The sequence below is a fragment of the Cervus canadensis genome, chromosome 29, assembly GCF_019320065.1.
Source record: "Cervus canadensis isolate Bull #8, Minnesota chromosome 29, ASM1932006v1, whole genome shotgun sequence".
NCBI lineage: Eukaryota > Metazoa > Chordata > Mammalia > Artiodactyla > Cervidae > Cervus > Cervus canadensis.
Window position 1 is genome coordinate 3,344,847 of NC_057414.1, and position 17,001 is coordinate 3,361,847.

At 35.3% G+C, this 17,001-nt stretch overlaps 1 protein-coding gene across 3 annotated transcripts in view; it reads right to left on the bottom strand.

Annotated features, from left to right (window-relative positions):
* Positions 1-402: 402 nt before the first annotated feature.
* EED (embryonic ectoderm development) overlaps positions 403-17,001 on the bottom strand; it is a 30,995-nt gene continuing 14,396 nt past the window's right edge. For 2 of the 3 annotated variants that reach the window (XM_043451697.1, XM_043451699.1), the window contains 7 exons: positions 15,870-15,961; positions 13,983-14,116; positions 11,898-12,003; positions 10,679-10,753; positions 1,974-2,132; positions 1,156-1,229; positions 403-735 (listed from right to left, as the gene is read on the bottom strand). In XM_043451697.1, coding sequence (XP_043307632.1) covers positions 609-735; positions 1,156-1,229; positions 1,974-2,132; positions 10,679-10,753; positions 11,898-12,003; positions 13,983-14,116; positions 15,870-15,961 — 767 coding nt within the window. In that variant the 3' untranslated portion in view covers positions 403-608. The remainder of the gene's footprint in view (positions 736-1,155; positions 1,230-1,973; positions 2,133-10,678; positions 10,754-11,897; positions 12,004-13,982; positions 14,117-15,869; positions 15,962-17,001) is intronic. The other variant, XM_043451698.1, reaches the window with a different exon arrangement.

Genomic DNA, 17,001 nt, shown 5'->3' on the forward strand with positions numbered 1-17,001 from the left:
TGTAAATCATATGGCAATGTTTTCTAACTGCAAAGATAAAACATTATATAACTCTTATAGACTTTGCTTATTACAGTTAGTATAGAAGAAATCATTAAGAAATATATAACAATAGGAAATACAATTTCCAATAAAGGTAAGGGTTTGGTGAGTCAAATTCTGTTCAAATTGTTTCACATGTATTAAATCGAGTGATCCTTTTTAATTATCCAAGGTCAGTTAATGGCAGAGCCAAGATTAAAATTCAGTTTAGTTCCAGAGCTTATAAACTTAATCACTGTTTTATAGCTTTTTCCATTAGGCAAATAAAACAATAATCATCACTGAAAAAAGATAAGGTGTAATTTTATTACTTTCAACATTGCATCACAATGAACAAAACAAACTAAAGTAACACACAGCTTTACAAAAATAAATTTTTATTAGAAGCAGTAGAGTCTGGGCAGGAGACAGTACAAAGTGTGTGAACAATGTAAACATCACTACATTCAGCTCAGCCTGATGAATGCTGAAAGACAACTCTAAATGCGCTATGTGCCCTTATAGTAGGATACATTTGTTCTACGGTACACAGAAAACACACGCTACTTTTGATTGGGAAAAGTACTTTATCGCAGTCGGTCCCAGCGCCAAATGCTGGCATCATCACAAACAGCTATAAGAATGCTGCTGTCCCTGCTGAAACTGGTTTGTCGAATAGCAGCCCCGCATTTGTGATGAGTCAGCGTTGTGCATCTACGGAGAAAACATGACAACAGGTTAAACACCACACACATATAATGCTGTCAGTATCAAACTTAAAAACACTGAATTAGAAAATGAATAGATGTTATAAGTCATACATACAGAAAGCACTTGAAATCAGAATATACTTCACTAAGAGCCTAATCTCAAATTTCATAAATTTTGGGTGTATTTTAAATCAAAGAGGCACCATATACCTTATACAAAAAAAAGAGAAATAACTTACTACCAAAGTACTCAGGAAAAACAATTATTATTAGAATAAAAAAGAAATACTTTACAATATGCTGAGAATGTAAATGTTACAAATGATGTTAAGGATGGCATTGTAAGTATCAATTACTTACTCTATAGTGACAACACTCTGGAGGAAAAGTCAGAAATTATGAAGAGGAATTTCTAAATACTTACTTGGCTTTATGAGGATCTTCTACTTCTAAATCCCAAACATAAAGTTTGCCAACCTGATTGCCCAATGCAAGCATCTGTATAAATATATTTTAAAAACCCATCAAAAACAAAACAAAAACCCATCAAATTACTAATATAAGCTATAAAGACTTCAAGCAATCCTAAGATATCTTTCTTATGGCAAAAAAACCTCAGCTCCACCCTATGGCAATGCTCTTGGTTATTTCTTTGCATCTTATATTTCTGATTTGTAAATGACGATAAGAGCAACTAATGCTTCACAAAGGTGTCCTGAATAAATTAAGCCATTTTGCAAATTTTTGAAGAACTATACAATGTACACAATTAGCATGTATTCTTCATTCTGCCTTAAAGAACTGTAATAAAAGCCACAGAAAATTTCCAAAGCTTTCATATAGAAAGAAATAACCAAGTAATTTGTTACCATAAAATGCTAATACCAAACTTCTGTAAAACTTTAGATAACTAATATTTTGTCTCTATCTTCCATGTTGGTTTTCTATATAAGAAGATGAACATTCTAATCACCAAAACATTAAATCTTAGTAACAGATGTTATGGAAAGTAAACGCCTAACTGCCACCATTGACACCTGTCAATTTCATCTATAATAAGCACTGCAGATGGTGTGCAGAGTCACAAGGGTAGAATAAATAACATCAAAAGCCAAAGCAAGTAATACAAAAAAATCAAGGTAGATTACACTTAAGAGGAAAGAGAACACAGATACACTCAGAGAAAACTAAAATTGCATGGTTTTAAGTCAAATAATTTCAAAATGTAAAATATGTTGCTACCTTTTGCCAGAAATCCATAGAAAACCTCATGTACCAAATGTCACACTGGCTGTAATCAAATCGCCCAAGAATAGTCACATTAGACTCACTGGGTTTAATTTTATCTATATCATCTTCCATTTTGCCAGGTTTCCAGCATACAATGGCATTTTCACAAGACTTAAAAAAAAAAGACACGAGATAAAAAAGAAATGTTAATTGTAGAACTGAATTTTAAACATTACAAACAAAGCTTTTTCTCAACTATCATTTCAGAATTCACAGCTCTTTAAACCTGGTTATCCATCAACTGAATCCAATGATAAACATATTCATTTGTATTTACAGAATCAGTATCCACACTTACAGATGTCTGATTATCAACAGATTTTAACAATACAAAAGCATTACACTAACTAGAATATTCATTTTTGAAGTCACAACATCTCTTGCAAACCAAGTTTCAGCCTTAGATACTTCAGCATACAGAGACTTAAGTATTTTATAGCAAAGATAAAATTAAAAATATATTAGAATACACAGTTCTTCAATATGGCCCCTGCTCATTCCATCTTTCCCTATTTCACTTCTAATCTCCTGTGGTTCCCTTTATACAGTTAACTATTAATCCTTCGTCCGCAGTATCTGTACTACACGGTAGGTACTCAATAGATGTTTTAGGAAAGCTAATGAATTCATACAAGGGGCCTTACAGATCGGATTATACAGAAGGCAATAAAAGCTGTGATTCAATATCCCGACATTGGTAAGGGAACGGGAGTGAAATAGGCTGAGTTACACCTTCTCTGCCTGCAACAGTGAAATCTTTACATGCACTCTACTTTAGTAGCAAGTGGTGAAGAACACAATGGGAGAAGCAGATGCAACGCAGAGGGCACTGTTTCTATTACTGTGTAGGCTAGTGGTTTGCCACTGAGGGATCTTTGGCAATGTCTCTGGCTTCCAGTTAAGAGAGGCCAGAGAATGCTGAAAACGGCAATGTAAAGAATGGCTCCTCCCACAAAAAAGAACTGTCTGACCTCATTATCTCAGACCCAGGACTGAGAAATCCTGGTGGAGATGAAGGGTGCTTACTGGAATTTTACAGGACACATTCTACACAACCACATGTGGTAGCCCTGTGGGGTTCACTGGCATGTCAACAGCGGGGTCATAGGGAGATTAGGGAGTGAAGAACATGTTGCTTTCTTCTCTGCCGTTTTTAGATTATATAAAACCCCAGGGCTACAGATCCATTATACAAGTTCTTCATTGTAAAGTACCTTAGCGAGCACCTAGTCTGCTGACTCGTTCAAGTGCACAGTTGGACTGACAGCCTGTAGAGCCTTCTTTAAAAACACATTTTGGCCCCAACCCCACTGAATCTCAATTTCTGAGAGAGGAGGCCAAAGCGGCAGAACTGTAACATAGCTCTTCAAGTGCCCTTACTGACTGTACTGGTAAAGGGCTCTTAGCAGAGTCCCCTCACAGCGAGCTGAAGCATAGCGGGGTATAAAGAGTCTACCCACACTGATGGATGGCTGTACTTGAAAGTCATCCAGAGAGTTTCTAACAGTTACAAATCCTCAGGTCCTTGTGCCAGATGTAGAATACCTGGGGACGAAGCTTAGGAATCTGTTTTTACAATGTCCTCCCAGTAGTTCTGATGTGGAGCCAGATTTGAGACCACCAATACTCAGTTCAGCCTCTTACCTAAAATGCAGAAATCTTTTCCTATCATCTGATTAAGTTCTAAGAGCAGAAATTTTAGAGCTACTGCCTTTTTACATCATCTTCCAGCAGTCAACGAAGTAGAGGTACTTTTCCCTATTCATCTCACTAAATACAACTTAAAAGTCTGAAGGGTAGGGAGGAGGCAGACAGGTTCAGGATCCTGGGACACGAGGGACACTGAGCTCCTTGGTTTTCTTTTGCCTCCTTTCTGTATCCCAGACTGCATGCTAGAGAAGGTAGTGACTCAACAAAGCTAAAGACAAAACAAAGCCCCCCAAAGCCTCCTCTCTCCAAAGGACCAGGAAAGTGGCAACCCAGCATGGGAAAATTTTCAGGTAAACAATACCACAGAAAAAACTGTGGACCCGCCCATACATGAACCAGCAAAGTCACAGTGGGGATCCCTTCTCACAGGTGGTAACTAAACACTTCAAGTACATAATACCCTGCTGACTCCTTCCTACCCCTCACAGTAATGAGGGGACTCCTCCTCCTCTCTGGCTGGGGCTGTATTAGAGGCAGCGTAGCAAAGAGTGGACAGAGGATGAGATGGTTGGATGGCATCACTGACTCAATGGACACGAGTCTGAGCGAGCTCCAAGAATTGGTGATGGACAAGGAGGCCCAGAGTGCTGCAGTCCATGTGGCTGCAAAGAGTCGGATGCGACTGAGCGACTGAACTAACTGACTGAACTGAGCAGACAGCCAGGATGTTCACAACCACCTACCACAGTGTCAGGAAGACCACCCAGGGAGCAGTAATGCGGGCTCCAAACCCCTCCCTGCTAGGGTGGTATCAGCTGAGTCCCCGTGAAAAGCCTGAACTCCTGCCCCACAGAAAAGAGACAACATCACCAAGTCAACCAAGTGGGGAACCTTAACGTAACTTTGCTACCTGCCAATCATGAAGCAGCATTCACTTTACAGCTGAAAATTTATCAAAGGAAGCCTGCTGTAAGAGAGCTAAATAAGAGCCCGAGTGTCCTAACAGTACCCAAAATATCCATATCTCCATCAAAATTCACTTGTCATACCAAGAAATGTTAAAATCTCAACTTTAATGAGAAATGATAACAAGAGACCCAAACAATGAGATGACACAGATGTTAGAACTATCTGACAAGGATTTTAAAGCAAAGAGTCGGACACGACTGAGCAACTGAAGTGAATTGATCATAAAAATGTTTCACCCTAATACAAAATTAAAAGTACAAAATTTGAAAAAAAAAATGCTTCAATGAGAAATTACAAACACACTTAAAATACAGTCTCAGCAAAGAAAAGATAAGAACCATGTGGAAATTTCAGAACTAAAAATACTATAACCAAAATAAAAGAACAACTGAAGGGCTCACCAGCAGAAGAGAGATCAGAGTCAGTAAATTTAAAGTTAGAACATAGAAATTACCCAATCTGAACAAGATGAAAAGACCCTGATGCTGGGAAAGATTGAGGGCAGGAGAAGGGGACAACAGAGGGTGAGATGGTTGGATGGCATCACTGACTTGATCAACATGGGTTTGGGTGGACTCCGGGAGTTGGTGATGGACAGGGAGGCCTGCCATGCTGCAGTTCATGGGGTCGCAAAGAGTCGGACATGACTGAGTGACTGAGCTGAACTGAACTAAGAAGTTACCAAGTGAACAAAGAAAAACAGACTTATTAAAATGACAGAGTCTCAGGGACCAAACAAAAAAATCTAAAGTATCATTAGAGGAGAGCGGGGATAAAAAGGGCATAAAGAAGAATTTGAGTAATGGCTGAAAAAAACCCTTATTTGGGACAAATTATGTCCCCTAAAGACAGACCTACAGATTCAAGACAGTAAATGAATCCCTCAAAGACATCAATATCAAGCACAGCACAAACTTCTGAAAACTAAAGATAAAGGAAAAAAAAAATCCCCAAAGCAGTTAGGTCAGAAGAATACCTTAGCTATAAGGAAAAACCAATCCCAACAGTGGCAGACGTCTCATTAAAAATGACAGCAACCAGAAAGACGGGGAACAACACTGTTCAAACGTTTAAAGAAAGAACTGTGAACACAAAATCCTCTATTCAGTGAATATACACTTCAGGAATAAACAGGAAATGAGGACATCCCTAAACTAAGAAAAACTAAAAGAATCTGTCACCATTCTAAAACAACAGCTACAGAATGTTCTATCAACAGAAAGGAAATGATAAAAGTAGGAATCTTGGAATATTAGAAAGGAGGAATGAACAACAGAAAAAGCAAAATGAGTAAACACAAAATTCTCCTTTCCTTCAAGTTTTTAAATTCTGCTTGATGGTTCAAGCAAAAATTGTAATATTATTTAATGAAGTTCTCAATTGTAAGGAAATATTTAAAACAATTATAAGTGGAGGACAAAGTGGGAGATAAGCTTCCTATACTGCATTTGAAGTGGTAAAATGCTGATATACTGATGATCACATACATATATAGCAATTCCCAGAGCAAATATAAAAACAAAACAAACTACACAAAGAAATACACTCAGAGGTAGTACAGATAAATCAAATTGAAATTCTAAAACATGTGCACATAATCTATAGGAATTTAGGGGAGAAAACCCAGAGAAATGAAAAAAAAAAATTAAATGCCAGACAATGTAACAATTGGTAAGTCAAGTCTCAAACAGTCTAAATTTACAAGCTAAAAGACAGTTCCTCAAAGTGAATTAAAAAACAGTATGACCCAACTGTATGTTGTCTGTAAGAAACTCACTTCAAATATAAGAATACACATAGATTAAAGGTAAAGGGTTTGAAATAGATATACCATGTAAGCATTAATTAAAGAAAGAACGGCTGTACTATAAAATAAAAGGAGACATCAAAGCAAAAAAATCTACCAGAGATAAGAGATGGACCTTCCACAATGATAAAAGGGTCAAGCTACCAAGAAAAAGCAATACTAAATGTGTATATGCTAATCAACAGAGCTGCAATATGTCACAGAACTGAAGAAGAAAGGGAAAAATTCATGATTATAGTTGAAGACTTCAGCACTTAGAGCAGACAGACATCAACAAAGACACAGAAGAATTCAACCACACTCAACCAACAGGATCTAGCTGATATTTACAGAACACTCCACCCAACAATAGGACACATTCTTTTCAAGCTCCCATGGAATATACCCAAAACAGGGTAATAAAACAAATCTGAAAAATTTTAAAGAATCAAAATCATAAAGAATATATACTGACTGACCAAAATGAAACCAAACTAGAATCAGTAAGAGAAAGATAGTGAAAATTTTCCAACACCTAAAAACTAAACAGGCTTCCCAAGTAGCTGAGTCAGTAAAGAATCCGCCTGCAGTGCAGGAGACCCGGGTTCGATCCCTGGGTTGGGAAGATCCCCTGAAGAAGAGAATGGCAAGCCACTCCAGTACTCTTGCCTGGAAAACCCTATGGACAGAGGACCCTGGCAGGCTACAGTCCATGGGGTTGCAAAGAGTCGGACATGACCTAGTGACTAAACCACTATCAAAAACTAAATAGCACATTGCATATCAAAATTTTTGTGAGAAGCAACTAAAGCAGTGCTGACTGGGAAATTTATAGCACCAAAAGCTTACATTAGAAAAGTCTTGACTAAATAATCTAAGCTCGCAAAACTAGCAAATAGAAAAACAAAATACACTCATAAGAAACTAAAAACAGGGAGACAGGAGGTGACAAAATAATTCCGACAAACTCCTAAAAAGACTGACAAGAGAGAAGACATAAATTACTGATTTCAGGAATGAAACGGGCTATCACTAAAGACCATGCAGATATCAAAAGGATAATAAGGGAATACTCAAACAGCTCTCCACACATAAATTTTATATTAGATGGGATGGATCAATTCCTGAAATAGCACAAACTACCACAACTCACCCAATATTAAACTTAATTCGAATAACCTTTTCACTTTTAAGGAAATCAAGTTTTTAATTTTAAAATTCCTCCTCAAAAATTTTTAGGCCCAAATGCCAGTATTGTTGATATCAAAACCAGACAAAGACAATAATACAAGTAACAAAACTTCAGACCAATAATACACATAAAATTCTTAACAAAAATTAGCAAACAGAATTCAGCAACATAAAAAAGAATTAATTATACAGCATGACCAAGTAAACGTATTCCAGTGATTCAATATTCAAAAATAATCAGTGCAGTCCATTGCATTAACAAGCTAAAATAGTAAAAACAACGATCATATCAATTGATGCTGAAAAAAGCATTTGACAAACTTCAACACTTATTCATGATAAAACTCCGAAAAAATTAGGAAAAAGAACAACTCTCAACTGGATATAGAACATCTACAAAAATCATACAGCTAGGACTTCCATGGTGGTCTAGCGTGTCTGGCAATACAGGGGACATTGGTTCGATCCCTGGCAGGGGAACTAAAATCCCACATGCTACAGGGCAACTATGCCCGCGCACCACAACCAGAGAGCCCATGTGCCACAAGGAAAGATCCTGAATGAGGCAACGAAGGTCCCGAGTGCCGCTACCAAGACCTGAGAGCCCAAAAATAACTGCTACAAAAGAATCACACAGCTGATCTGTATAATTGCCCAAGACTGAATGCTTTCCCCCTTTAACATCAGAAACAAGTCTAGGAAGTCTGCTCTGTTTAACACATTACTGACCAGAGACATATTAATATATCTTTTGTTGCCTGAATGCTATTGACTGGAGATGTATCAATATGTTTTTAGAGTGATACAATCAATATCACCATGTGAAGTTGTTAGAGCTTAAACTGCACCAAGGGTTCATCATACAACCTATGACTATCATCATCAATTACATTTTGCTCCATCAGGTTTTTGTTCCAATTCTGTGTATATTATAAACATAAAATTTCAGAAATGACATGTCACGAAATTTTGAGGAAGAATTTTCCAGTGAATTTTATGCAGATACGTTCTATGTCTAAGTGACATATATACTAGTGTCTCAGAAGATGATAGTTCTTCAGAATATAGTTCTAATTCAGATGATGTGAATATCAGACCAACAAAAAATCTTATTGATTGATTCTGATACAAAGTGAAAATGCAACAGTGCTGGAGACTGCTCCTATACTTCTACAGAAGAGTGGATTGAAGACAACATTTCACAAAAATTAGAGGAATTACAGGTACGTCAGGTGTAACTGACTACAGGTAACTGTACACTGTTAGTCAAATAAGAGAACTAATTTTTGACCGGTCAAAATAAATATCACCGGCCACAGGAGTTAGTTTCTGCAAAAATCCCCCAGTCATTAATGAGTTAAGACTGCTATTCAATGTAGCGCCAAAAGCTTGTCAGTGAAATGAGACAAGAAATGGAAAATTCTTTAAAAATTCAGTTCAGAAAGGAAGATATAAAAACAGTCCTTATTTAAAGATGAATGATTTATGTAGAAAATCCCAAGTAATTAGCCAACCTTTAGCCACCCCCCAACAAACCACCCTTCTTGAACTATAAGTAGTTAAAATAGATAGGATTCAAGATTAATACACAAAAGTAAATTTATTTCTATATATTAGCAATGAACACAAAGAGATGGAAATCAGAAATACCATTTATTATAGTCACTCAAAAAAGAGAAATGCTTAAGGTATACATTTAACAAAGTAGATACAGGACTTGCATGCTCAAAACTATAAAATGCTGGGGGATTCCCTGGTGGCTCAGTGCTGAAGAATCCATCTGCCAGTGCAGGAGACATGGGTTTGATCCCTGATCGAGGAAGATCCCACATGCCACAGAGCAACTTAGCCCATGCCCCACAATTATTGAGCCTGTCCTCTGCAACAAGAGAAGCCACTGCAATGAGAAGCCCACACACCACAACTAGAGTAGCCCACACTCGCCACAACTAGAGAAAAGCCTATGCAGCAAAAAAACCCACCACAGCCAAAAAATAAAATAAATAAAATTATATTTTTAAAAACCCACAAAATGCTGATAATAAAAAATCAAAGGTCTAAACAAATGAACAGACATACCAGTCAAGGACAAGAAAACTAAGCAGAGTAGATATTAATTCTCAACCAAACTGATACACAGGTTTAACACAATTCCAATTAAAATGTTCCCTACCCCCAAAGAAATCCCAGCAAGATTTTCAGTAAATGTAGACAAGATAATTCTAGACCTTATATAGAAAGGCAAAGGAACTAGATGCAAATAATTTTGAAAAAGAATAAAGTGGAAGAAATTACTCTACCGATTCCAAGACTTCTTATAGAGCTAGAGTAATCAAGCCTGTGTATGTAGTGCTGGTAGAGGGAACAGAATAGAATAACCAGAAACAGCCTCAAATAACCAGAAACAGCCTCATACAAGCACAGCCAAACAATTTTGAAAAAAGTGCAAAAGCAATTCAAAGGAGGAAAGATAGGCTTTCAACAAACGGCACTGGAACAACTGGATAAACTATAGGCAAAAAATGAACTTTCTACCTAAATGTCATACAAAAACTAACTTAAAATGGACCATAAATTTAATATAAAACATTATAAAAACTCTTGAAGGAAACACGGGGGAAAATCTTTAGGATCCAGGGCTTAGTGAAGAGTTTTTCAAAATAACAGCAAAAGCATTATCCATAAAAAAATGATTTTTTTAAAAAATCAATAAATTAAACTTTATCAAAATTGAAAATATTTGCTCTGCAAAAGACCCTGTTAAGAGAATGAAAAGACAAGCTACAGACTGGAAGAGAAAATTTGCAAGCTACTTATCTGACATAGGATTTAGAATATATGAAGAACTTTCAAAACTCAACAGTAAAAAAACAAAACAAATCCAATTAGAAAATGAGCAGAAGATACAAAGAGACATCATTGAAAGGCTATATGGATGGTAAATAAGCACATAAAAAAGATGTTCAACACCACTAACCATCAGGGAAATGTAAATTAAGACCATGATGATGTATCACTACACACCTATCAGAACAGCTAGAATAAAAAATAGTGACAATACCAAATGCTGGCGAAGATTCGAAGACACTGCATCTTTCATACATTGCTGGTGGGAATGTAAAATGGCACGGCCACTCTGGAAAATAGTTTGGCAGGTTCTTAAAAAACTAAACAAATGTAACCATGACCCAGCAATTGCCCTTCTAGGCATTTATCCCAGAGAAGTGAAAACTTACGTTAAGTCCACACAAAAACCTACACACGACTGTTCAATAGCAGCTTTATTTGTAACAGGCCAAAAACTGGAAAGGACCAAAATGTCCTACAATAGATGAATAAGGTTAAATAAACTGTGGTACATCCACACCATGGGGTACTATTTAGCAACTAAAAGGGAGACCTACTGATATACACAACTTGGATGGCATTATACTGAGGGAAAAATAATCTTAAAAGGTCCCATACAGAAACATTCTTGAAATGACAAAATCACATTTGATAAAATAACATACAACTACACATACACATACACTTACAATGTCAGTTTCCTGAATTTGATATTGTATATATATAAGGTGTAACCAATGGGAGAAACTGGGTGAGGGGCAATGTGAAACCTCTCTAAACTGTCTTTGAAACTTCCTGTGAATTTAATTTCAAAATCAAAGGTTAAAAGATAAAAAAGTAAAACTCTACCCTCCTTGGTAAGGAAAAAATAAATAATCAGGCTCTACCCAAGAAAAAGTGAAATGCCCTGAAACCTCTACCAAATAGAAACTGGATAGCAATTTGTCCAAATCTGACAATCCTAAATGTTCAGATGACATCACCACCAACTTCTCTAAATTATCAGTAGAAAAAATATATATCAACATACTAGAGCAGGGGCTGGCAAACTAGAGCCCATGAGCCAACTCCATCTGTCTGTTTTTATACATGTAAGTTTACTAAAATGAACACAAACATCAAAAACAAAACCCAAAAAAACCCTACTACTGGCTTTAGATATTGGTAATTTTACAATAACACTGGATATCAAAGAATATCATCTTGCAAGTTAACATTTTTATCTTACTGGAGCACAAATTATAGTTCATCAGGATGTTTTATGCCTAAAATAAGTTTCTGAATTTTCAAAGTATCATGAGATTTAAAAAAAAAAAAAAAAAAGCAATTTCCCGTCTGTTACACCATTTACCAACTGCATAAAAAACTGTGCTCCCTGCAGAGTTCCAACTCACACAAACAATGGAAATATAGCTTAACAGCAGTTACCATACCTTGGAAAGTATCAAATCACCTAACCATCGCACACAATCGACATAATTTCTATGTATGTCTCTGGTAGAAAAGTCAGGAAAATGAATTTTCTGAGAAATAAATGGCCTGAAATGGAAATATCAAAAGTTAAGAGAAAAATGTGTAGCAGAAGCTCACTAATTTTCCTTTTTAGGATTTATAAAACTCTGAAAAGAAAAACAGATGAGTATTAGTTTGTCTGTGTTCCTATAAAACTAAATTATCTTCTGATCTGTTTATTGGGAACTAAAATTTCATTCTGTTTTTGTTTCCACATTTTACTCCATTATTAGCTCACAACTCAATTTTGTGTTCATCCTATGAAATTTCATTTATAAAAACTGCAACTTCCTGCCTTACTATATATAGACCAAAATCAATTACTTCAATTCTGGCTATCCTAACCAATAACCAAAGACATCTGCTTAGAGCTGAAAATTTCTCATAGAAAATGCTAAGCTAGAACTCAATCCTTTCAAGTTAACAATGGTCTATGAAAGTTAACACACCTACCTTATTTCAAAAGATAGTCATCTTTCAGAAACAATGACACATTTCAAAGTCTGGTAAAGCTAAAGTTAGGTGAGAATCCTACCTAGAACAACAATTTTTGAAGATGATATCTGACAGGAATTTGACATTTGTTAGTTAGAACTTTTCCTGTATTTAGAAAAGTAAAATATGGCACCATTTTTCCTTAAAGATGTTTGTGACAAGACCATAAGCTAGAGAAGTTGCTACCAATTCTTCAGTTAATTAAATGTATACCTAACGTTTCTAATCTAGTAAGTGATTCAGTGTTTAAAGTGAAGTAACTGAAGCAGCATCCTATGCCATCAATTAGTTGTATCCTGGGCAACTCATAAGTCTTCTCTTTGGCTTTTCCCTCAAACATAAAAAGGATGTTGGGCTCAATCATTTCAAATACGTTTTTCAATTCACACTGTGGGGTTTGTTTTTTTTTAACCTTTTTTTTGTGGCTCACAGGATCTCAGTTCCCCAGCCAGGGACTGAAATAGGGCCACAGCAGTAAAAGCCTGGATTCCTAACCCCTCGGCTACCAGGAAACTCCCAGATCTTTTCTTTATTAAAACATTAAAATGTTATTAATGACTTGATATAAATTCTTAACTGCTATAGCTTTATTAATTGCTTTTTAGCCAAGTTATGTATTATAATCTATGGTTAAACCTCTTTCAAGAAGACCAGCATAATTCAGCTACTTTCTGTAAGCTGTAAAATACAACTTCTATTTATTCCAGAGCTCTAGAAAATACAAAAAGACAAATTTAATATTGTACTAACTCCTGGTGTTTTAAAACAGAATTTGAAAGCTGTGCTAATTCTTAAGAGGTATGAGATGTGATGAATGTCACTGTATTAAAATATTTACTTATGGTTAAAAATTCAACTAACAATCTACTCATAATGTGGGTCGATAATCAGGGAATTAACGGCTAAAATGAAAAGAGCAAACAAAGTTAACATTTACAAACATAGGATAGTCATAGTGAAAGAGTTAACAGCTTGATAAGATTCTGAAAAAGACAGTAAATTAATTAAGAACTGAGGTTTTGCAAAAATAAATTAAGAAAACTGAGAAGTTCCCACATGTAGTCCCTTAGAACAAATCTCCTGCTTTTGAATTTTGTGTTTAGTGAAGTGAGTATCATTTAAAGGAAAGCATTTATCATGAGTTAAAGCTAAGAACCCCACTGAAAAAATTATGACTTACTGTCTTTAATTAGGATTTACAGTGTTGACAAGCGGTGTTAATAATATTAGCACATGCATACCTAAATAAAATACGTGTAATTGGCTACTAAATTAAGATAAAAACACAACCTGAAAGGGATTTTGAAAAATGAGCCACAAACATAATTAGATAAAAATAAAGGCTTCCATTTAAATTCATTGAGTTTTATGGCATATAAATTATACCTTAAAGTTATTAAAAGAGAGGGTTCCCAACTCAATACTGGAGACTAATATAACAATTTTTGAAAAAGTAAAACATTATTCAAAGGCATGAGATAGCAAATTGTTTTAAATACTACGACTGTTACCTGTTAGTTTTATTTGGGTTATAATCATAAGATTCCTTAATCGCATTCATCATTCTCTTTGAATTGATCCTCCAAAGTTTAAGAGAGTGATCCATACCACAAGACATTATTTTTTCACCCAAAAGATCATAATCCTGTATATAAAACAGAAAAGCTTAAAATGAAATATGTAAATTATTTCCCCAAATTATGCTGATTTTCATCTCATGTCTAGTATTGTGGAAATTGTATATCAAACCACAACACTAACATTTTGGGTTTCATGTATGTAGGCCATAAGTCACAAAGTGTTTACCACTTTCAAGATTTAGTTTTAACTGACTTGTTATCACCACAATATATGAGCCTATGCAATATGGCAGGTTAAGAAGTAAAATCTTTGAATTTAGTTTTATCTATTCAATTATCTTTAGACAAATATTTCCTTTGCTTGATTTTGAAGGTGAATCTAATGCTGAGGTAAAACAATTATTTTATGACATGAAAACCTGAATGGTTTTTATTTTTCTTTGTCCAACCCAGACGAAGCAATGAAACTGGTATCTGCATGTGAAATTAGGAGTCCTTTAAACAACTGAAATTTACTTGTATATCTAAGTCAAAACACTTAGATAAGTCGGGTACCTTGGTTTTGGAGTTCACTTTTTAAATGAATAAAGAAAAACATGTCTTAAAAAAGGAAGCAACATTTCCTCATTTGCTGTTTAGTAATTTTTAATGAGCTCCTAACAGATCACCTATTGTAACAACCTTATTCCACCTTATCTCACAGATCAGACACTTAGGCTCAGAGATATTTACTTTAGCACATGGTACATGTGTCAATGAAAATCTCACACATCAATCCTTCTAGCAGTGAGCTACTACTGGTACAGAAGAGATACAAACTATCCCCTGCTTTCATTTTAAGAAGCAACAGTAGAGAGTTCTATTTAAGGAGAGTACTTTCCTCACTAATCTAGATATTCTATGTTAATCCAATCTTTGAATCAATCATGAACACAGTTTTACAAAAGCCTGAGAGCTTCAGATTTGGTGTTTATTGAATTCAGAAGTCTGGCAGCTGCTACTTTTCCCAACTACCTCACTGTCAATAGCAACAAGACACCTCTAGAGCCAGGAGCTCTCATTGAGTTTTTAAGGAAGGACAGTAGTCTTTGTTTTTTCACACATAAAGCCAGATGGAATTCTGCAAGTTCTAGAAAATCCTTTAAGGTAGGTATGATTCTCACAAAAGCATACAGGATTATTTAGTACCTCCAATTTAAATACCACATGCTTCAAAATATAATGCCCTTTTAAAATAGTTAAAAAAAACAAAAAATGGAAGAGCTGTGAGACTACTAAATAAGTAAGCTACACACAGAATATAAGTAAACCTAAACAACACATCTGAAACTTAACTAAAAACACTTAATATCACTACAACCGATCAACAGATTATAATACAAAGCATAGAGACAACACCATGCCATCAAAGGGAAGTTATCTAAAAGTCAGTGTGAACAATACTTCCTAGAAATGAGTAACTTATATTTCAACTTCAAATAAAAGATGAAAAAATTTCTTAATTGCCAAGTAGGTTAACCTTTTCCTTTAATAATTGAGAAACAACAAAAGGTAACTTGGTGATTTTAGATTAAAAAAGCAAAAGAACATAGAATTCTTTCATGAGAATCCAGGCGCTGGTAAAACATGTACAAGAGTACAGATAAAACACAAAGCGCCTACTTGCTTTATTTCTTCATTTTTAAGTTAAAACCTTGTCTGTCACAGTAAATGAAGTAACTGCCTGTCATGCTACATGAAACAAACCACATGCTTTCTTATAGGGATTGTTCACAGCTTTGTAACCTGAAGGTCACTGCCCTGTAGCTTTCAACTTACAGCACTTAGAACTTCATCTCTGTGCCCTTCTACACCTCCAAATATTGCCACCAGAGTGTCCGTTTGGATATTCCATAATCGTAAAGCATGATCTAGTACAGACATAAAAAAATTAACATAAACTTTTATCATTCATTTACTGTGGACTTTTAATATCTCTTTAAAGAAAAAACTACCAAAGTTTGGACTTAACTCATTCACAGTAATGACTAAGAAGGAATCCATATCATATAGGAACTTAAAATATTTATATTACCTGTAGATTTAACTAGGTATGAGTTCAAACTTTCAAGGGTACTAGTTTTTCCCTCCACTATACCCACATTTACAAATTGAAGAGGACAAAGTAGATTTATAAGATCTCTATAGTAAATCTAAAAATAGGACTGAAACATACACACATTGGGACATTATTTAGAGTATTATGGACTTTTCAACAATTCTGTAACTGTAATCTGAGCAATCTCATTTTCCACTAAACATCAGCAACAAAATAAATAGAAAGCAATATTCATAAATATAATACCAAGCAGAGTTTGAAATATAACTATGTCTATACTGTGTAATATTAACATATTATACAATATATTGTTAGTAGTGGAAATAAACATTGCTACAAAAATGATTTCTTTCTGTAGCCATGATTTCAATCTGCATCCAAGTTTTTGTGCAGACATTTACATTTCTCTTTAAGATACATGTACCTAGGAGTGTAATTCTATGTTTAGCTTTTTAAGGAACTGCCAGGTTGTTCTTCAATGTGCTCACACATTTTACACTCCCACCAGCAATGGGTGAAGGGGCTCCATATCTTACTGTCTCTCTGACTGCAGTCATCCTAGTGGGTGTGAAGTGGTACCTCACTGTACGTCTGAGCTGCATCCCTTAATGATTAACAGTGAGTGCTTTTCCATGTATTATTAGACATTCTTGCCTATTCTTTGGAAAGATGTCTACTTAAAGCCTTTGCTTTTAATTTGGTTGTCTTTTTATTACTGAACTGTATGATCTCTTGATTTAAGTCCCTTATTAGATACACAACTTGCATATTTTTTTTCCCCTATAAATTGTCTTTTCCTTTCTTGAGAGTTTTACTTGCAGAAAAATTCCTGTTCATTTTGAAAAGCTGTTT